Source organism: Ranitomeya variabilis, chromosome 4 (assembly GCF_051348905.1).
Source record: "Ranitomeya variabilis isolate aRanVar5 chromosome 4, aRanVar5.hap1, whole genome shotgun sequence".
In the NCBI taxonomy this organism is placed as follows: domain Eukaryota; kingdom Metazoa; phylum Chordata; class Amphibia; order Anura; family Dendrobatidae; genus Ranitomeya; species Ranitomeya variabilis.
This window is the reverse complement of record NC_135235.1, coordinates 282,749,224-282,771,041: the sequence shown is the minus strand read 5'-3', so window position 1 is coordinate 282,771,041 and position 21,818 is coordinate 282,749,224. Positions and strand designations below refer to the sequence as shown.

At 47.6% G+C, this 21,818-nt stretch overlaps 1 protein-coding gene across 3 annotated transcripts in view; it reads left to right on the top strand.

The window, feature by feature from the left end:
- SLC2A5 (solute carrier family 2 member 5) overlaps window positions 1-21,818 on the top strand; it is a 65,170-nt gene that overhangs the window by 40,572 nt on the left and 2,780 nt on the right. For 2 of the 3 annotated variants that reach the window (XM_077250051.1, XM_077250052.1), the window contains one exon: window positions 6,450-6,525. In XM_077250051.1, the coding sequence (XP_077106166.1) occupies window positions 6,450-6,525 (76 nt within the window). Of the gene's footprint in view, window positions 1-6,449; window positions 6,526-16,241; window positions 16,598-21,818 lie in introns of those variants that run through there. The other variant, XM_077250053.1, reaches the window with a different exon arrangement.

Here is a 21,818-nt window from a genome sequence, read left to right as displayed (position 1 = left end):
AATGAACAAACAAGAACTTAGCTTGTCTTGGAGAGACTGGGAGCAAGGTAGTCACAAGGAATCTGAAGAGCACTGAATACATTGATAGCAGGCAAGGAACTGAGTATCCAGGTGAGCTAAATAGGAAACCAACCAAGGATAACGAACCAGCTGATGCAGCCAACCTGCAGAAAGACAACACTACACAGTACCGCTTGTGACCACTAGAGGGAGCCCAAAAATAGAGTTCACAACAGTACCCCCCCCTTGAGGAGGGGTCACCGAACCCTCATCAAGACCCCCAGGGCGATCAGGATGAGCCGCGTGGAAGGCACGAACCAAATCGGCCGCATGAACATCAGAGGCGACAACCCAGGAATTATCCTCCTGACCATAGCCCTTCCACTTAACCAGATACTAAAGTCTCCGTCTAGAGATACGAGAATCCAAAATCTTCTCCACCACGTACTCCAATTCGCCCTTGACCAGCACCGGAGCAGGAGGCTCAACAGAAGGAACCACAGGTACCACATACCTCCGATACAAAGACCTATGGAACACATTATGGATGGCAAACGATGCTGGGAGATCCAAACGAAAAGACACCGGGTTAAGGATTTCCAAGATCTTATAAGGACCGATGAAGCGAGGCTTGAATTTAGGAGAGGAGACCTTCATAGGAACATACCGAGAAGACAGCCACACCAAATCCCCAACACGAAGTCGGGGACCCACACCGCGGCAGCGGTTGGCAAAGCGCTGAGCCTTCTCCTGTGACAATTTCAGATTGTCCACCACATGGTTCCAAATCTGCTGCAACCTATCCACCACAGAATCCACCCCAGGACAGTCAGAAGACTCAACCTGACCCGAGGAAAAACGAGGATGGAAACCAGAATTGCAGAAAAAAGGCGAAACCAAGGTAGCAGAACTAGCCTGATTATTAAGGGCAAACTCGGCCAATGGCAAAAAAGTCACCCAATCATCCTGATCAGCAGAAACAAAACATCTCAAATAAGTTTCCAACGTCTGATTAGTTCGCTCGGTTTGGCCATTAGTCTGAGGATGGAAGGCCGACGAAAAAGACAAATCAATGCCCATCTTAGCACAAAAAGCTCGCCAAAACCTGGACACAAACTGGGATCCTCTATCAGACACAATATTTTCAGGAATGCCGTGCAAGCGAACCACATTCTGAAAAAATAGAGGAACCAAATCGGAGGAGGAAGGCAACTTAGGCAAGGGCACCAAATGGACCATCTTGGAAAAACAATCACACACCACCCAGATGACAGACATGTTCTGAGATACTGGAAGATCCGAAATAAAATCCATGGAAATGTGCGTCCAAGGCCTTTTCGGGACAGGCAAAGGCAAAAGCAAACCGCTGGCACGAGAACAGCAAGGCTTAGCCCGAGCACAAATCCCACAAGACTGCACAAAGGAACGCACATCCCGCGACAAGGAAGGCCACCAGAAGGACCTAGCCACCAAATCTCTGGTACCAAAAATCCCAGGATGACCAGCCAACACCGAAGAATGAACCTCGGAAATAACTCTGCTGGTCCATCTATCCAGGACAAACAGTCTCTCTGGTGGACAACGGTCAGGTCTATCCGCCTGAAATTTCTGCAGCACTCGTCGCAAATCTGGGGAAATGGCAGACAAAATCACTCCCTCTCTGAGAATACCAGCCGGCTCAGAAACTCCTGGAGAGTCAGGCACAAAGCTCCTAGAAAGTGCATCAGCTTTCACGTTCTTCGAACCAGGCAGGTATGAGACCACGAAGTTGAAACGGGAGAAAAACAACGACCAACGAGCCTGTCTAGGATTCAGGCGCTTGGCAGATTCGAGGTAAATCAGATTTTTGTGATCAGTCAGGACCACCACACATTGTTTAGCTCCTTCGAGCCAATGTCGCCACTCCTCAAATGCCCACTTCATAGCCAACAACTCCCGATTACCAACATCATAATTTCGCTCGGCAGGCGAAAATTTTCTTGAAAAGAAAGCACATGGCTTCACCACAGAGCCATCAGAGCTTCTCTGCGACAAAAAAGCCCCTGCTCCAATCTCAGAAGCATCAACCTCGACCTGGAAGGGGAGAGAGACATCTGGCTGACATAAGACTGGAGCTGAAGAAAACCGGTGCTTCAGCTCCCGAAAGGCCTCCACGGCCGCAGGAGACCAATTAGTCACATCAGAACCCTTCTTGATCAAATCCGTCAAAGGTTTAACCACGCTAGAAAAATTAGCGATGAAACGACGGTAAAAATTAGCAAAACCCAAGAACTTCTGAAGACTCTTAACAGACGTGGGCTGAGTCCAGTCATGAATAGCCTGGACCTTGACTGGGTCCATCTCCATAGTAGAAGGAGAAAAAATAAAACCCAAAAAGGAGACCTTCTGTACTCCGAAGAGGCATTTTGAGCCATTCACAAATAAAGCATTAGCACGCAGGACCTGAAACACCATCCTGACCTGCTTCACATGGGACTCCCAATCATCAGAAAAGACCAAAATGTCATCCAGATAAACAATCATAAATTTATCCAGATATTCTCGGAAAATGTCATGCATGAAGGACTGAAACACAGAAGGAGCATTAGAGAGTCCAAAAGGCATCACCAAGTACTCAAAATGGCCTTCGGGCGTATTAAATGCTGTTTTCCATTCATCTCCCTGCTTAATGCGCACAAGGTTATACGCACCACGGAGATCTATCTTGGTGAACCAACTGGCACCCTTAATCCGAGCAAACAAATCAGACAATAGTGGCAAAGGATATTGAAATTTGACTGTGATTTTATTCAGAAGACGATAATCTATACAAGGTCTCAAAGAACCGTCCTTCTTGGCCACAAAAAAAAATCCTGCACCAAGAGGGGAAGAGGATGGGCGAATATGTCCCTTCTCCAAAGACTCCTTTATATAACTCCGCATCGCGGCATGCTCTGGTATAGACAAATTAAAAAGTCGTCCCTTAGGGAATTTACTACCAGGAATTAAATTTATAGCACAGTCACAATCCCTATGAGGGGGCAGGGCACTGGACCTGGGCTCATCGAATACATCCTGGTAGTCAGACAAAAACTCAGGGACCTCAGAAGGAGTGGAAGAAGCAATAGACACCAACGGAGTATCGCCATGAATTCCCTGACAACCCCAACTTGACACAGACATAGCTTTCCAATCTAAAACTGGATTATGAGCCTGCAGCCATGGCAGACCCAAAACGACAACAAAATGCAAATTATGCAGAACAAGAAAGCGAATCACCTCCTGATGTACGGGAGTCATGCACATGGTCATTTGCGTCCAATACTGAGGCTTATTCTCAGCCAATGGCGTAGCATCAATTCCCCTCAGAGGAATAGGAAACTCCAAAGGCTCCAGGACAAAACCACAGCGCCTGGCAAACGACAAATCCATCAGATTCAGGGCAGCACCTGAATCCACAAAAGCCATAACCGAGTAGGACGACAAAGAACAAATCAAAGTAACAGACAAAATAAATTTAGGCTGTATAGTACCAATGGTGACAGGTTTAGCGATCTTTTTTAAGCGTTTAGAGCATGCTGAGATAACATGAGTAGAATCACCACAGTAAAAGCACAACCCATTTTGACATCTATGACTTTGTTGCTCAATTCTGGTCAGAGTTCGGTCACATTGCATAGACTCAGGTCTCTGTTCAGAAAATACCGCCAAAGGATGAGCAGATTTGCGCTCCCGCAAACGCCGATCAACCTGAATGGCTAAAGCCATAGAATCACTCAGACTTGTAGGGGTGGGAAACCCCACCATAACATTCTTAATGGCTTCAGAAAGACCTTCTCTGAAATTTGCAGCCAGGGCACACTCATTCCATTGAGTAAGCACTGACCATTTCCGAAATTTTTGACAATACACCTCTGCTTCATCCTGACCTTGAGAGAGGGCCAGCAACGCTTTTTCTGCCTGATTCTCAAGATTAGGCTCCTCATAAAGCAGTCCAAGAGCCAGAAAAAATGCATCTACATTAAGCAATGCAGGATCTCCTGGCGCCAGAGAGAAAGCCCAATCCTGAGGGTCGCCACGCAACAAGGAGATAACAATTTTAACTTGCTGAGCGGAATCACCAGAGGAACGAGGTCTCAGAGATAGAAATAACTTACAATTATTCTTAAAATTTAGAAACCTAGATCTATCTCCAGAAAACAACTCAGGAATGGGTATCTTAGGTTCTGACATAGGGCTATGAATAACAAAATCCTGAATACCTTGCACCCGTGCAGTAAGATGATCCACACTAGAAGTCAGAGTCTGAATATTCATGTCTGCAGCTGAGCTCAAAACCACCCAGAGTTCAAGGGGATGAAAGAAGCTAAACAGACTGCAGCAAAGGAAAAGCGGGAGGAAAAAAAAAAAAATGTACTCAGGTCTTCTTTTTATCCCACTTCTGCAATGCATTAAACACTTTTTGGCCTGCTGTACTGTTATGATCCTTAGTGGTTGAGGATCACAAATTACTCCAGCAAGGTGACTAAACATAGGACAAGCTCTAGGGAGGTGGAAAACTGGACCGACCGCAAATCTGAACCTATCCAAACACACTAGAGGTAGCCGGTGAACGTGCCTAAAATCCTAGAAAACCTGAGGAACTAACTACCCCTAGAGCGAAAGAAAGACCTCTCTTGCCTCCAGAGAAATAATCCCCAAAGATATAGAAGCGCCCAAACAGATAATAATGGTGAGGTAAAGAGGAAGGCACATACATAGGGGTGAAAGCAGATTCAGCAAATGAGGCCCACTAATACTAGATAGCAGAAAATAGAAAAGTGATCAAAGTCACAAGGAATCTAAAGAGCACTGAATACATTGATAGCAGGCAAGGAACTGAGTATCCAGGTGAGCTAAATAGGAAACCAACCAAGGATAACGAACCAGCTGATGCAGCCAACCTGCAGAAAGACAACACTACACAGTACCGCTTTTGACCACTAGAGGGAGCCCAAAAATAGAGTTCACAACAGTCCAGGGTACCGGCAACAGGTACAGTAGGTGCGCAGGCAGCCCGGAAACAAGTAAAATCCCCTTGGCAAGTCAGGTTGGGAGCCTTCCACTTTGTGCTCGCTATAAGTCCCTTACTGCCTGAAGTGTCCTAACAAAGTCCTGGTTCTTTCCCCTGTCCTGGGACAGGTACCTGTATGGTAGGAAGCTTGAGCCGTTCCTTCTTGGGTCCCTGCACGGTAACTCCAGGCTCAAGAATGCTGCCGTACCACAGGCTTAATTTGGGCAATATAAGTGTAGTTCTGTGCCCTCCGGTTCTGCTATGGGGCTCGCAGCTCCCACAGCCTCGGGCTCCCGGTACCAGGTCTCTGCGCTCTAGCTCCTCGGAGGCCATCTCGCAGCCTCCTTGAGCCCTCAAATCTCTCCTCAGTGCTCCTCTCCTGTCTCTACTAGATGTCTGGTCTCTCTGGACCGACTGTCTCTGTCCACTGTCTCTCTCAGACCACCTGACTCCTCCAGACCAGGATCTTTACTCAGGGAAGTTCACCTAAAACCAGGTTTTCAGCTCCCCTTCCTGGCCTGGATTCAGAAGGTGTTGTGTGTGAGGTTGCCTGCCAAAGAGATCCCTCTTGTTTTCTGGCATAGCACTACCCTCCCCGAGAGGAAGGCAGCACTACTGCGTTACCCGAACTCCTGGGGTGCCACACTTGTAATGAGTATTTTACATCGCTATGGAAAAATATTGGCCCACTCATCTCTGCATAATTGTTGTAATTCAGTCACATTGGGCAGTTTCCGAGCATGAACCACCTTTTTAAGGTCATGCCAGAGCATCTCAATTGGATTAAGGTATGAACTTTGCCTAGGTCACTCCAAAGTCTTGATTTTGTTTTTCTTAAGCCATTCAGAGGTGGACTTGCTGGTGTGTTTTGGATCATTGTACTGCTGTATAACCCAAATGCGCTTGAACTTGAGGTCATGAACAGATGGCCAGAAATCCTCCTTCAGGATTTTTTAGTAGACAGTAGAATTCATGGTTCCATTTACCACAGCAAGTACTTCAGGTTCTGAAGCAGCAAGACCACCATAGACCATCCCACTACCACCACCATATTTTACTGTTGGTATGATGTTCCTTTTCTGAAATGCTGTGTTACTTCTACGCGAGATGTAATGAGACATAAGTTTGGATTTATTTTTCCCTTAATAAATACCTTTAGAAACTGCCTTTTGCAATTACTTTTGTTATCTTTGTCTAATATTTACATTTCTTTAGTGATCTGAAACATTTAAGTGTGGCAAACATGCAAAAGAATAGGAAATCAGGAAGGGGCAAACACCTTTTTACACAACTGTACGATCTTTTCAAAATCAGTTTATAATTTAAATTGTTATAAAATTAACAACTTTGGGTAAGTTATATAGAATTAATTATTGAATATTTTGCTGGGCCTAATCCCAAATCCTTTTTTTGTCAGACAACCGTGCACTGGATGCCGTACCTTAGCATTGCCTGTGTCATCATCTATGTTATAGGTCATGCCATTGGACCAAGTGAGTAACATAATTCTAATCTGTCTCAGTGTCAGCACAGAATGACTGTTTAAACCAAGCACAGGTTGAAGTCGCATTGTCATGCTTAACCCCTTCCCCACATTTGAAGTATATATACATCATGGTTGGGAAGGACTTCCTGACCGATGAGGTATATATATATGCCATGGCATTCGCGGCAGCTCCTGTATGAGGGCGATCGCCGCTGAGTGTTCAGCTGATATAACAGTTGTAACCTGGCACTCATTGCCAGGAGTGGTGACCACACCGCTCCCGGCAGTTTAACACCCTAAATGCTGCAAAAGATATCAATCACTGCATTAACCCCTTTCTGCCAGCTGACGGAATAGTACGTCAGCTGGCAGATCCCCTGCTTTAAGGTGGGCTCCGGCGGTGAGCCCACCTTAAAGCCGCGACATGTCAGCTGTTTTGTACAGCTGACATGTGCGCGCAATGAGTGCGAGCGGAATCGCGATCTGCCCGCGCCCATTAACTAGTTAAATGCCGCCGTCAAGCGCTGACAGCGGCATTTAACTAGCGCTCCCGGCCGGAAGTGCTCGCACCGCTGACCCCCGTCACATGATCGGGGGTCAGCGGTGCATTGCCATAACAACCAGAGGTCTCCTTGAGACCTCTATGGTTGTTGATGGCCGATTGCTTTGAGCGCCACCCTGTGGTCGGCGCTCAAAGTACACCTGCCTTTCTGCTACATAGAGGTGATCTGTATTTCACCTCTATGTAGCAGAGCCGATCGAGTTGTGCATGCTTCTAGCCTCCTATGGAGGCTATTGAAGCATGCCAAAATTAAGAAAAAAAAGTGTTTAAAAATATAAAAAAAAATAAAAAATATATAAAAGTTCAAATCACCCCCCTTTCGCCCCAATCAAAATAAAACAATTTAAAAAAAATTAAACATACACATATTTGGTATTGCCGCGTTCAGAATCGCCCGATCTATCAATAAAAACAAAGGATTAACCTGACCGCTAAATGGCGTTGCAAGAAAAAAAATCAAAATGCCAAAATTACGTTTTTTTTGTCGCCGCGACATTGCATTAAAATGCAATAACGGGCGATCAAAAGAATGTATCTACACCAAAATGGTATCATTAAAAACGTCAGCTCGGTACGCAAAAAATAAGCCCTCACCCGACCCCAGATCATGAAAATTGGAGACGCTACGGGTATTGGAAAATCGCGCAATTTTGTTTTTTGGTGTTTTTTTTTAGCAAACTTTGGAATTTTTTTTCACCACTTAGATAAAAAATAATCTAGACATGTTAGGTGTCTATGAACTCGTAATGACCTGGAGAATCATAATGGCAGGTTAGTTTTAGCATATGGTGAACCTAGCAAAAAAGCCAAAGAAAAAACAAGTGTGAGATTGCACTTTTTTTGCAATTTCATCACACTTGGAATTTTTTTCCCGTTTTCTGTTACACGGCATGGTAAAACCAATGGTATCGTTCAAAAGTACATCTCGTCTCGCAAAAAATAAGCCCTCACATGGCCATATTGACAGAAAAATAAAAAAAGTTATGGCTCTGGGAAGGAGGGGAGCGAAAAACGAAAATGAAAAAACGGAAAAAGCCCCGGGGGTGAAGGGGTTAAGAAGTCAGAGAGACAAAGGGAGTCCCCTCTGCCTTCCGATCAGCGCACCCGCAATGGTGATCTGGTTCACCAAGCTATGGGAAGCCCCTCAGCCCATGCTCAGAGCATGGTCTAAGGGCCTTGTGTCAGAGCAGGAGGGACATGTATAAGCATTAAAATGCTTTATATGAGACTGCTGAAAGTGAAAATCCCATAGAGGGACTTAGGCCTGTTTCACATTAGCGTTTTGAGGAGCTGCGGAGGGCTGCGGACTTCCTCCGTGAAACCCTGCCCTCGGCAGCACCTCCACCGCTAGCTCCGCCTACTTCTGCATGCTGCCTACTTCTGCATGCGGCCTGCGTACCTATCTTTAACATTAGGTACGTAGGTCATGCGTCTGTATGCGGATGCTTCCGCATGCATCGTTTTGACGATGCGGCGACCAGCGTAGGACGCAGCGGATAGCAATTTCTTTTTTCCTCCGCATCGTCAAAACGACGCATGCGGAAGCATCCGCATACAGCCACACGACCTGCGTACCTAATGTTAAAGATAGGTACGCAGGCCGCATGCAGAAGTAGGAGGAGCTAGAGGCAGAGGTGCAGCCGAGGGGGCGGGGCTTCACAGAGGAAGTCCGCAGCCCTCCGCAGCTCCTCAAAACGCTAGTGTGAAACTAGCCTAAGTAAAAAAGTAAGCAAACAAATTAAATAAAATTGTACCAACTTACAAAAAAATCACAAAATAATATAAAAAATATACACTCACCGGCCACTTTATTAGGTACACCATGCTAGTAACGGGTTGGACCCCCTTTTGCCTTCCGAACTGCCTCAATTCTTCGTGGCATAGATTCAACAAGGTGCTGGAAGCATTCCTCAGAGATTTTGGTCCATATTGACATGATGGCATCACACAGTTGCCGCAGATTTGTCGGCTGCACATCCCAAAGATGCTCCATACAAGGCAGGATGGATCCATGCTTTCATGTTGTTTACGCCAAATTCTGACCCTACCATCCGAATGTCGCAGCAGAAATCGAGACTCATCAGACCAAGCAACGTTTTTCCAATCTTCTACTGTCCAATTTCGATGAGCTTGTACAAATTGTAGCCTCAGTTTCCTGTTCTTAGCTGAAAGGAGTGGTACCCGGTGTGGTCTTCTGCTGCTGTAGCCCATCTGCCTCAAAGTTCGACACACTGTGCGTTCAGAGATGCTCTTAGGCCTACCTTGGTTGTAACGGGTGGCGATTTGAGTCACTGTTGCCTTTCTATCAGCTCGAACCAGTCTGCCCATTCTCCTCTGACCTCTGGCATCAACAAGGCATTTCCGCCCACAGAACTGCCGCTCACTGGATTTTTTTTCTTTTTCGGACCATTCTCTGTAAACCCTAGAGATGGTTGTGCGTGAAAATCCCAGTAGATCAGCAGTTTCTGAAATACTCAGACCAGCCCTTCTGGCACCAACAACCATGCCACGTTCAAAGGCGCTCAAATCACCTTTCTTCCCCATACTGATGCTCGGTTTGAACTGCAGGAGATTGTCTTGACCATGTCTACATGCCTAAATGCACTGAGTTGCCGCCATGTGATTGGCTGATTAGAAATTAAGTGTTAACAAGAAGTTGGACAGGTGTACCTAATAAAGTGGCCGGTGAGTGTATATACAGTACAGACCAAAAGTTTGGACACACCTCATTTAAAGATTTTTCATGCCTATGAAAATTGTACATTCACACTGAAGGCATCAAAACTATGAATTAACACATGTGGAATTATATACTTAACAAAAAAGTGTGAAACAACGAAAATTATGTCTTATATTCTAAGTTCTTCAAAATAGCCACCTTTTGCTTTGATGACTGCTTTGCACACTCTTGGCATTCTCTTGATGAGCTTTAAGAGGTAGTCACCGGAAATGGTTTTCACTTCACAGGTGTGCCCTGTCAGGTTTTACAAGTATGATTTCTTGCCTTATAAATGGTGTTGGGACCATCAGTTGTGTTGTGCAGAAGTCTGGTGGATACACAGCTGATAGTCCTACTGAATAGACTGTTAGAATTTGTATTATGGCAAGAACTCTTTGCACACTCTTGGCATTCTCTTGATGAGCTTCAAGAGGTAGTCACCAGGAATGGTCTTATGGTCTTCCAACAATCTTGAAGGCGTTCAAAAAAAAAAAAAGTGGGAAAAAACAGGATTTAGTCCCAGGAGCGTCTGCTCGCCGCTGAACAGTGCTGGTTACAATGGCTGAGCCTGGAAGATCAGCAGTAACCAAGTGCACAGTATCTGACTGAGCCAGATGCTGGGACCGACGTCTCTGCTGAGCAGGCTCAACTGTGGCTGAAGAAGAATGGGAGACCACGGCGGAGGTGGTTCGATATTCTCCCTGTGCAGCGGCGGAACTCGCCCCCTTATCATTACCCCCTCTCCTAGGGCCTCACTATGCTCAAAGGCAGCAATGAGTTGCGGAGGCCGAATGTGCTCTGCAGGCTCCCAGGTTCTGCCCTCTGGGCCATAGTCCTTCCAATCCACTAAATAAAATTGTTTGCCACGTACCACCTTACACCCCAAGATAGCGTTCACCTCATAATCATCCGTAGATGAACCCGATGTCCCGGCAGAAGACTCAAAAAAACGGGAAATGTAAACGGGCTTAAGAAGAGACACATGAAAGGTGTCGGTGATGCGTGGCGGAAGGGCCAGACGGTAGACCACAGGGTTAACCTGTTCCAGGACCTTGAAGGGACCCAAGTAGCGAGGTGCAAACTTAGTGGATTCAACTCGCAGCCTAATGTTACGGGCGGAGAGCTATACTAAGTCGCGAGGAGCAAAGGTCGGAGCAGGGCACCGATGTGCATCGGCAGAGGACCTCATTCTCTCCTTGGAAGCCCAGATGGCATCCTGAGTGCGGTCCCATATGTCACGTGCCTTCACAGCCCAGTCTGCCACCCTGGAATCGGTGGAAAACATGGGCATAGGCACAGGAACCCGTGGATGCTGGCCATAGTTAAGGAGGAATGGGGTCTGTCCAGTGGAGTCGGCTACGGCGTTGTTTAATGCAAACTCCGCCCATGGTAGCAAGGATGCCCAGTCATCCTGCCTAGCAGAACCAAAATGTCGCAGATATGTGACCAAGGTCTGGTTGCCCCTCTCTACCAACCCATTTGTCTCGGCATGGTATGCTGAAGAGAGATTCAGCTCGATGCTGAGTAGACGACAGAGCTCTCTCCAGAACCGAGACGCAAACTGGGGACCCCGGTCACTGACAATTTTGTCCAGCATACCGTGTAGGCGGAAAATGTTTTTTATAAACTATGCTGCCAAGGCCCATGCAGAAGTTAGCCGTCGAAGAGGCACCAAGTGCACCATTTTAGAAAAAAGGTCGATGATTACCCAAATGATGGTGCAGCCACAGGACTTGGGTAAACCCACCAAAGTCCATCCCAACCATCTCCCAGGGCCTGTCTGCCACCGGCAGAGGGTAAAGTAACCCAGCTGGCCGTTGTCGAGGAGACTTATTTTTGGCGCAGGAGACACACACCCGAATATAGTCTCCAACGTCATGGGCCATATGTGGTCACAGTACGTCCTTGCCAGAAGCTCAGATGTCCTTTTGGTCCCAAAGTGTTCACCCACCCTGGACGAGTGAGCCCAAGAGAGAACCTCCGGTCACAAATTTGATGGCACAAAAGTCTTGCCCAGGGGCACAGACTCTAACGAAACCGGAGCCACTGTTCGCAGGCTCTCAGAAGGGACAATAAGCTGAGGTTCCTCCTCCGCTGATGACACTACAGAGCGGGAGAGAGCGTCGGCACGAATGTTCTTCTCCCCGGAGAGAAAATGGAGGGTGAAATGGAACCGGGAGAAGAACAGGGACCATCTGGCCTTGCAAGAATTTAGCTTCTGGGGAATCAGTATATAGACCAAATTCTTGTGGTCGGTGTAAACTTGGAAGGGAAAGCGAACCCCCTGCAGGAGGTGTCTCCACTCCGAGAAAGCCAACTTCATGGCTAGCAACTCCCTGTCCCCGATGCAATAATTCCTCTCTGCTGGTGTGAAGTGTGACGGGGTGTACGGCAGAGCAAGAAGGGACAACAGGCCAAGGGATGATTCCACAGATTTATTATCAAGAACGCTGGAACAACACATGCAGGTAGATCTACGGAGTCCACAATTAGTTCAACGGAACAGGTTCAGGGGCACCTCCCGATAATCCTTGTGCCAGCTAACAAAGCAATAGTCCACACGAGTCCAAGGGATCCCAAAACAATCTCACGAAAGACGAGATATGTCCTCAGTTCAAATCTCGCCCCGTTCACTTCCGCAGTCCCTGATGGGCATGGGGTCTTGCCTCAGCTAAGAATTCCCACTCCTTCTCCTTCAAAGATCAACTCACATCTGATCTCAAAATAAGAATGGATTGTCTGAGCTCCTGGGATCCGCCCATGAAGGGGGGTAGGGGTCACACCTTCTGTGCAATGGTTGGGTCCACCAGAAGATTCTATGCTGGTCGGCTCCGCTTAGTCTACGTAGTATGTACATTTGACTAGCCACCTGCTGTGAGGAAGAATGGCTATTCCTTCACTAGTTGACAAAGCTTAATTACATTAAAGCTTAGGGCTGCAAGTATTGGGGGGAGGAGACATTGTTACAGGTGACTCCCAGCACAATAAAATACATAAATTACAGCCAACATAAACCAGAGAACAGTTACATACATCAAATGTCACATTATTCAAATACAGGACAGGGCAAAAGTACATATCATGACAATCCCTTCCCCTCCCAATTTGTGTACGTACTAGGGACCTCTACAGGTCGCTGGTTAAGTACACACAGGCAGAGCGTAACTTACATGTGGCTTCATGCAGCCACAAATTGGCATCGTAGCTCTCCCACTTCATTGCCCAGAAAGAACATCTGCAGGCAGACCACCCATCACCCCAACCACACATCGCCTGACCCCAAAACCAAAGTTCAGATCCACAGTGGCTGTGGGAATAGTCCTCCATTGTCCACCAGCCAGTTCAATGACAATCCCAGGTCCTCTATGGATTGCCTCAGGCTGAACCACTCGGGGATCAGCCAGTGTGAGGAAAGCCCCTGAGTCACAAAATCCAATAAGTCTCTGTCCATCCAGCAGGACCTCCTGCAAGTGCTTACCTCGATGAGCAGAAGTCATCATAGCTGCGGGTTGCACACCATAAACTCCTAGTGGTGCAACATGGGTGGGGGAGGCACTAGGCCGGTCCTCACGTAGTGGTGACACGTCTTCCTCCATGTCACTTGGCTGTACATAATTAATAATACGACTGGGTACAGGATCAATCCTCATTTGAACAGCTGGGCAGGAGGCTTGCAGATGCCCCGGCTGCCCACATCGATAGCATCTGTGCTGGGTCTCACTCCATCCAAGGCGTCCTCTTGGGCGATTGGTAAGGGAACCTGGAGGCCGGCTCCCACCTGAAGGTGCTTTAGGGGTTTGAGGATGACTCCTCCATGAGCTGGCTGGGCATGAGGCCTGCAGATGCCCCGGATGCCCACAACCATAACACCTGCGCTCTGCTACTTCCTCTCCTCGTCGTATTCCAGAAAACACAGTAGAAGCAACTGGAGGCACATTTACACGGGTATCAGCATGAGGTGGTGGCTTAGAGGAACGGGGAACAATGGGGACATAAGAATTGGGGGCCACCGGTGTTGTGGAGCTGGTAGGCTTCTCTCGATCCTCTAACAGAACCCTCCACTGAGGCTTGATGGTGAGAGCCTCATCAGCGAGAGATGCAGCTTCTTCCACTGTCGCTGGTCTCCTCTCGCGCACCCATTCCCTGATCTCAACGGGGCACTGGGCAAAGAATTGTTCTTTTAGGATAACCTGGAGAAAGGTGTTCCAGGTTAAGGCCTCCTCTGCCTCCAGCCAGCGATGACATATTTGTTTGAGTCTATGAGCATATATCTTAAAAGACACTTCCCCATCACAGGCTAAAGTACGGAACTGAGTCCTGTAAGTGTCTGGCGTCACAGCATAATGTTCGAGAATAGTTTGTTTAATCTCCACATACTCACAGTTCCCCCGAGGGTCCATAGCTCTATAGGCTTCAGCAGCTCCACCCTCTAAGAGCCCCACAAGATGTCTGACTCGCTCCCTTTCCGGGACTTCCATTAATCGACACTGATGCTCAAAGTCCTGGAAGAAGCCCTCAATGTCGCCTGCAGCCTCATTAAAGGGCTTGAAGTCTTTGCGGGACACTCTGGGGAGTTCCCTCATGGTGGGTGCTGGGGTTACAGCATGTCTGGAGCTTCTAGCTGCTTCCAAAGCAATCTGCCTCTCCAGCAATGCCATCTCCTGAGCTCTGTGATTGGCCTCCCTCTCCTGAGCTCTGTGAATAGCCTCCCTCTTATCTTCTATGGTGGCCTCCTCTCCCAGCACTGCCAACTCCTCCTCGTACCACTCAACCCACTGACTTTTTGGGGTATTTACCTCCGGCTGCAGTCTTTCCTCCATTTGCTGTGAGGATCCTTCCTCAGCGTCATCTTGCAGGCGAACTCCTTCCAAAGCCTCAATAAGCTGCTCCTTGGAGAGTCCCTTGTAGCTGACTCCCAGTTCACGGGCCTTTGTTTGTAGGTTCATAGCAGTCCAGTTCTTGTATTCTGCGGTGCTGGTTCCCGATGTTGATGGGCCTTTGTCCTCCATTCCTTCTGCTCTGATCCCTCTGCTGCCAACCAGTTTGTGACGGGGTGTAGGGCAGAGCAAGAAGGGACAACAGGCCAAGGGATGATTCCACAGATTTATTATCAAGAACGCTGGAACAACACATGCAGGTAGATCTACGGAGTCCACAATTAGTCCAACGGAACAGGTTCAGGGGCACCTCCCGATAATCCTTGTGCCAGCTAACAAAGCAATAGTCCACACGAGTCCAAGGGATCCCAAAACAATCTCACGAACGACGAGATATGTCCTCAGTTCAAATCTCGCCCCGTTCGCTTCCGCAGTCCCAGATGGGCATGGGGTCTTGCCTCAGCTAAGAATCCCCACTCCGTCTCCTTCAAAGATCAACTCACATCTGATCTCAAAATAAGAATGGATTGTCTGAGCTCCTGGGATCCGCCCCTGAAGGGGGGTAGGGGTCACACCTTCTGTTCAATGGTTGGGTCCACCAGAAGATTCTATGATGGTCGGCTCTGCTTAGTCTACGTAGTATGTACATTTGACTAGCCACCTGCTGTGAGGAAGAATGGCTATTCCTTCACTAGTTGACAAAGCTTAATTACATTAAAGCTTAGGGCTGCAAGTATTGGGGGGGAGGAGACATTGTTACAGGTGACTCCCAGCACAAGAAAATACATAAATTACAGCCAACAGAAACCAGAGAACAGTTACATACATCAAATGGCACATTATTCAAATACAGGACAGGGCAAAAGTACATATCATGACATGAAGGTCTTAGAGAAGAAGCAAGGATGCTTCTGACCTTGAGCATCCTTCTGGAAGAGGACTGCTCCAACACCGACGGAAGAGGCATTCACCTCCATAATAAAAGGTTTATCAACATCGGGGCGATGTGAAATGGGAGCGCTAGCGAAGTGTGACTTAATTGAGAGAAAGGCTCTGGAAACCTCCTTTGACCACAGTTTGGGATTTGCTCCCCTTTTGGTGAGGGCAAGCAAGGGAGCTACCAAAGTTGAGAAATGGGGAATGAACTGGCGATAGTAATTAACCCTAGAATGCGTACCTGGGGCCTCGCAGGCCTGCTAGGTTAATTGATTTCTATTTTCTGCAAGATTACTTTAGTTAGAATTCTGAAACTCTAAGTATTCCTCAGGTATATAGTTGTTAGTAATTTCCAGTTGTTCATATATTTTTATGTTACAGGCATTTCGGTATAACAACTCTTTTTTGGGAATACCCCATATTCACATACCTGGGGTCTTTTAGGCCTGTACTAGGTTTACATGTGATTACAAGAGATGTTTTCTGTAAATTTTTTTCAAATTATATTGAGATAGATGAGATGAGATAGTTTTGTGTACTTAGACGGAAAACGTATCGCTTCAGTAAGATAAAAAAAACATGGACAAATATAACAAAAGAGGAACTGTATGCTTATATTGCCCTTATAGTGAAACTCATCCAGAATTCCATGCCAACAGGAAGCACAAGAGACGTCTATTCTTGATGGAACTTTGCTATGTACTTTTAATGCCTACCATGATGGAGCGAAGCAACACAAAATGCTTGCCAAGGCAAACTACGGAAGCTATGATCCGATGCGAGATACATTTTCAGGAACATCCAGAGCCAAGAGAAAAAAGAATAAAGAGTAGTTATATTTGTCCAGGAAAGGAAATCTGAGCGTATCTGTACGCTCCTTAGCTGGGGTCACCAGGAGGTCAGATCCATTACGGATCCCCTCCTGGCGGACCCCAGCGCCGCTAGTGGGAATGCATCCTTACTTTGCAATTTCAAATAAACTTTGAAAATTATTTTTATTTTAGTTATTCCATGTTATTTGCACACAGGCGTAAAAGGCCCCAGGTACGTGAAAGTGTAGATTTCTATGGTTGCGCCTTCTAGGGTTAATGAACCCCATAAAGCGCTGCACCACTTTGAGAGAATGGGGTTCCTGCCAGTCCATCACAGCCTGTAGCTTAGCAGGATCCATAGCCAATCCCTGGGCGGAGATGATATAGCCAAGGAAATGCAAGGCCTCCTGCTCAAACACACACTTCTCCAACTTGGCGTAGAGGGAGTTTGCCCGTAGGAGGTCGAAGACTTTGCAAACATCTCTCCGGTGGGAGTCTATATCTGCAGAGTAGATGAGAATATCATCCAGATAGACTACGACCGAGGTAGAGAGCACATCCCAGAAGATATAATTCACAAAGTCTTAGAAAAGGCAGGGGCATTACAAAGCCCCAAGGGCATCCCCAGGTATTCATAGAGCCTGACCCTGGTGTTAAATGCCGTCTTCCATTCGTCCCCCTCACGGATGCGAATCAGGTTGTAAGCACCCTGCAGATCTAGTTTAGTAAATACCCTCGCTCCCCGCAACCTGTCTAATAGCTCTGATATCAGAGGCAGAGGGTATTTATTCTTAACAGTGATGGCGTTAAGACCCCTGTAATCAATGCATGTAGTTCTCTGTTCTTCTTCTGCACAAAGAAAAACCCTGCCCCTGCAGGTGACACTGACTTCCTAATGAATCCTCTTGCCAGATTCTCCTGAATGTATTGGGACATCGCTTCCGTCTCCGGGAGAGACAGGGGATAGACTCGACCCAGGGAGGCTCTGCACCAGGCAAGAGGTCAATAGGACAGTCATAGGGGTGGTGGGGCGGAAGGGTCTCCGCAGCCCTCTTGGAGAATACATCCGCATAGGGCCAATAGTGCTTGGGGAGAGAGGAAAGATCTGCGGGTACTTCAGTAGTAGCAACCTGAATGCAATCCCTCAGACATCTTCCCCCACAAGATTCACTCCATCCCAAAATTCTCCCTGAGGACCACTCTATATGAGGGGAGTGATAACGTAACCAGGGTATCCCTAGCAGGATCTTGTCTATTCCCTCGGGGATGACAAGGAGGGAAATAATCTCCTGATAAGATGCAGACATAGATAATGTAAATGGGATGGTCTGGTGTGTTATTTGTGAGGGCAGTGTCGACCCATTCACCACTCGTACAGTCACCGGCTTGGCAAGCATCACCAGGGGTATTGCGAGGCGTTGGGGAAAGGACATAAAATTCGCCTCCGCCCCAGAATCCACACAAAGCTCGACTGTAAGAGTGGAAGGGCCTAAGGTGATTGTCCCCTTAAAGGACAGTTTGGAGGAAAACACCACTGTGTCTAGTAAACCTCCTCCTACGGTTATTAGACGCGGTCATTTCCCGACCGCTGGGGACATTTCTTGGCATAAAGTCCTATCTGTGGGCAGACATTACAGACCATGGGTATTCGAGCGGCCCGGCACTTAGGTCCTGCTCGAGATACCTCCATGGCCTCATGGGACTCGGACGCCTGAACAGGAGATTCCAGAGGAGTCGCGAAGGTAGGAGCCAACCGGAACCTCTGCCTACACTGGGTTCGCTCCAACCTTCGTTCGTTAAAACGAAGGTCGATGCAGGTGGAAATAGTTATAAGCTCCTCCAGTGTGGCAGGAATCTCCCTGGTGGACAAGGCGTCCTTCACATGGTCAGCCAGTCCCTTCCAAAACACGGGGATAAGGACTTTATCCGGCCACTCTAGCTCAGATGCCAAAGTCCGGAAGTAGATGGCTAATTGACTGAGCATGGACGAGCCCTGTGTCAATGCCAACTGTTGGAGCGCTGTATCATGGTTGACATGAGGTCCCATAAAGACCTGTTTCAGAGAGTCCAAGAAGCGAGGAGCACTCTGCAGCACACGACCACCGCGCTCCCACAGCGGCGTTGCCCACTCCAACGCCCTGCACGACAGAAGGGATAAAATAAATCCCACTTTAGCCCGTTCCATGGGAAAACGTGCAGCCAGGAGCTCTAGATGTATAGCACACTGATTCACAAATCCCCAACACACAGCTTACTGTCACCAGCAAACTTGTCTGGTAACGGGAGATGGGATAAAGTCGGAGCAGGGGTGGCAGTGGACAAACTGGCTGCAGCTACGCTAGCAGCCTGAACAGGGACTGCGGTGACATCCACAGCCGAGGTTGTGCGTTCAAGAGCCGCCAACCTACCCTCCAACTGCTGGATGTACCGCTGTAGACGCTGATCGTCCGCCATTACTAGCCAGACCCTTGTGCCAGTATACTGTTAGGGCTTGTGAAATGCACCGAGTAAATATAGAGATAGTATAGATGCATTCGCAGCCCGGGGTCCACTGTGCAGGAGTGGTACCTGCTGCTAGTAAATGGCAGCACTATATGGCGGTACTACGCCTGAATAGACACGGGTACCATCACCCAGTCTGTATAAGAGCGAACTCTGTTGCTTCACAGAGTCGCTGGAATTAAAGATAACGCTGTGCCCTGTTAGCATTCACAGGGCACAGCAATTGGATACTAGTGGGATCCCTGCAACTCACCCCCACTATGCTGGTGGTTGATCCCGCTCTGACCCTCGGTGGCTTTTGAGCCCACACCTGAGGACACCCTGAGTCAGATGCTGGGATCAAACGGGAGTTCCCACCCTACACTGATGGATTGTCAGGAGACGCTAAAGATAGCCACACAGAGTGCATACAGTACCACAGCGGCAGTCACTGCAGGATAGACGCAGTATATTTTGTGCCTGGTGCTGGATGGCACTATCTGGCGCTAGACAGCTACAACACTCGCGAGTAGTGTTGAGCATTCCGATACCGCAAGTATCGGGTATCGGCCGATATTTGCGGTATCGGAATTCCGATACCGAGATCCGATACTTTTGTTGTATCGGGAATCGGTATCGGGATCGATATAATGTGTAAAATAAAGAATTAAAATAAAAAATATTGATATACTCACCTCTCCGACGCAGCCTGCACCTTACCGAGGGAACCGGCAGCCTTCTTTGCTTAAAATGCGCGCGTTTACTGCCTTCCGTGACGTCACGGCTTCTGATTGGTCGCGTGCCGCCCATGTGACCGCGACGCGACCAATAACAAGCCGTGACGTAATTCTCAGGTCCTAAATGCCTAATTCTAGGCATTCAGGACCTGAAAATTACGTCACGGCTTGTGATTGGTCGCGTCGCAGTCACATGGGCGGCACGCGACCAATCAGAAGCCGTGACGTCACGGAAGGCATTAAACGCGCGCATTTTAAGCAAAGAAGGCTGCCGGTTCCCTCGGTAAGGTGCAGGCTGCGTCGGAGAAGTGAGTATATCAATATTTTTTATTTTAATTCTTTATTTTACACATTAATATGGATCCCAGGGCCTGAAGGAGAGTTTCCTCTCCTTCAGACCCTGGGAACCATCAGGGATACCGTCCGATACTTGAGTCCCATTGACTTGTATTGGTATCGGGTATCGGTATCGGATTAGATCCGATACTTTGCCGGTATCGGCCGATACTTTCCGATACCGATACTTTCAAGTATCGGACGGTATCGCTCAACACTACTCGCGAGCATTCAACAACTCTAGGGATGGGAATGATTTGGAGATTTCACCAGAACAGGCATACATCCACACTGTCACGATACTGGCGATACAGGACTGAAGGTCAGTGGCCAAAGCAGGTGTATACAAGTGACCGGACCGTGGAAAGACTTCTGGAGATGCAATATATGGCAGTGGCAGTTCAATATATCCGCAGATGCAGGGACCAGCCCGAGCAAGGGCCGGCCTGGATCACACACGTGCACAAAGTCCGTATGAGCAGCAGGAATTCAGGGTAGTAGCAGCAGAATATCAATAAGAAGCAGGGAGATCCCAGCAAGACACCTTACAACCAGGAGCTCAGAGATTGCTTCACTCAGTTAGACTGAGCACACAAAATACTCAGCAACAGGAATCTGCAGTATAGCAGGTCCAATCAAGCTCAGCAAGCAAGTTCCAAATAGCTCATCAAGCAAAGGAACAGACTAGCAAACAAAGCGTCTCAAGTTCAAATCCTAACAAACAAATACTGAATTATACTAGCACATGGCAATGCAGCCATGCGAACCTTTTATAGAGGAAGCTCTCCAGGACCTTCCTAGTGGTCCAATAGGAGCTGCTACAGGACCTGAGCATGTGACCCCCAACCTCCAATGAGAGGTCGTCCCTTGGGCATGTTCAGTAGAGGAAAAACAGGACTTAGTCCCAGAAGCGTCTGCTCGCCGCTGAACAGTGCTGGTTACAATGGCTGAGCCTGAAAGATCAGCAGTAACCAAGCGCACAGTATCTGACTGAGCCAGACACTAGGACCGACCTCTCTGCTGAGCAGGCTCCATTGCGGCTGAAGAAGAATGGGAGACCGCAGCGGAGGTGGTTCGAGATTCCCCCTGTGCAGCGGCGGGAACTTAACATATATAAATATGTATACAGCTCTGGCAAAAATTAAGAGACCACTGCAAAATTTTCAGTTCGTCTGATTTTTCTTTTTATATGTATATTTTTGAGTGAAATGGATGTGAATACTTTTCTGCCCAATGATAACAAAAGTATTCTAGGAGTGATACCTTTGCCACAATACAATTTGCTATTGTACTTTGAGTAAAATGTAAATTGTTCTTCTATTCTATAAACTACTGACAACATGTCTCCAAAGTTATTATTATTATTATTATTATTATTTATTGTTATAGCGCCATTTATTCCATGGCGCTTTACAAGTGAGGAGGGGTATACATAATAAAAACAAGTACAATAATCTTGAACAATACAAGTCATAACTGATACAGTAGGAGAGAGGACCCTGCCCGCGAAGGCTCACAATCTACAAGGGATGGGTGAGAATACAGTAGGTGAGGATAGAGCTGATCGTGCAGCGGTTGGTTGATCGGTGGTTACTGCAGGTTATAGGCTTGTCGGAAGAGGTGGGTCTTAAGATTCTTTTTGAAGGTTTCGATGGTGGGCGAGAGTCTGATGTGTTGTGGTAGAGGGTTCCAGAGTAGGGGTGATACGCGAGAGAAATCTTGTATACGATTGTGGGAAGAGGAGATAAGAGGGGAGTAGAGAAGGAGATCTTGTGAGGATCGGAGGTTGCGTGTAGGAAAGTACCGGGAGATGAGGTCACAGATGTAAGGAGGAGACAGG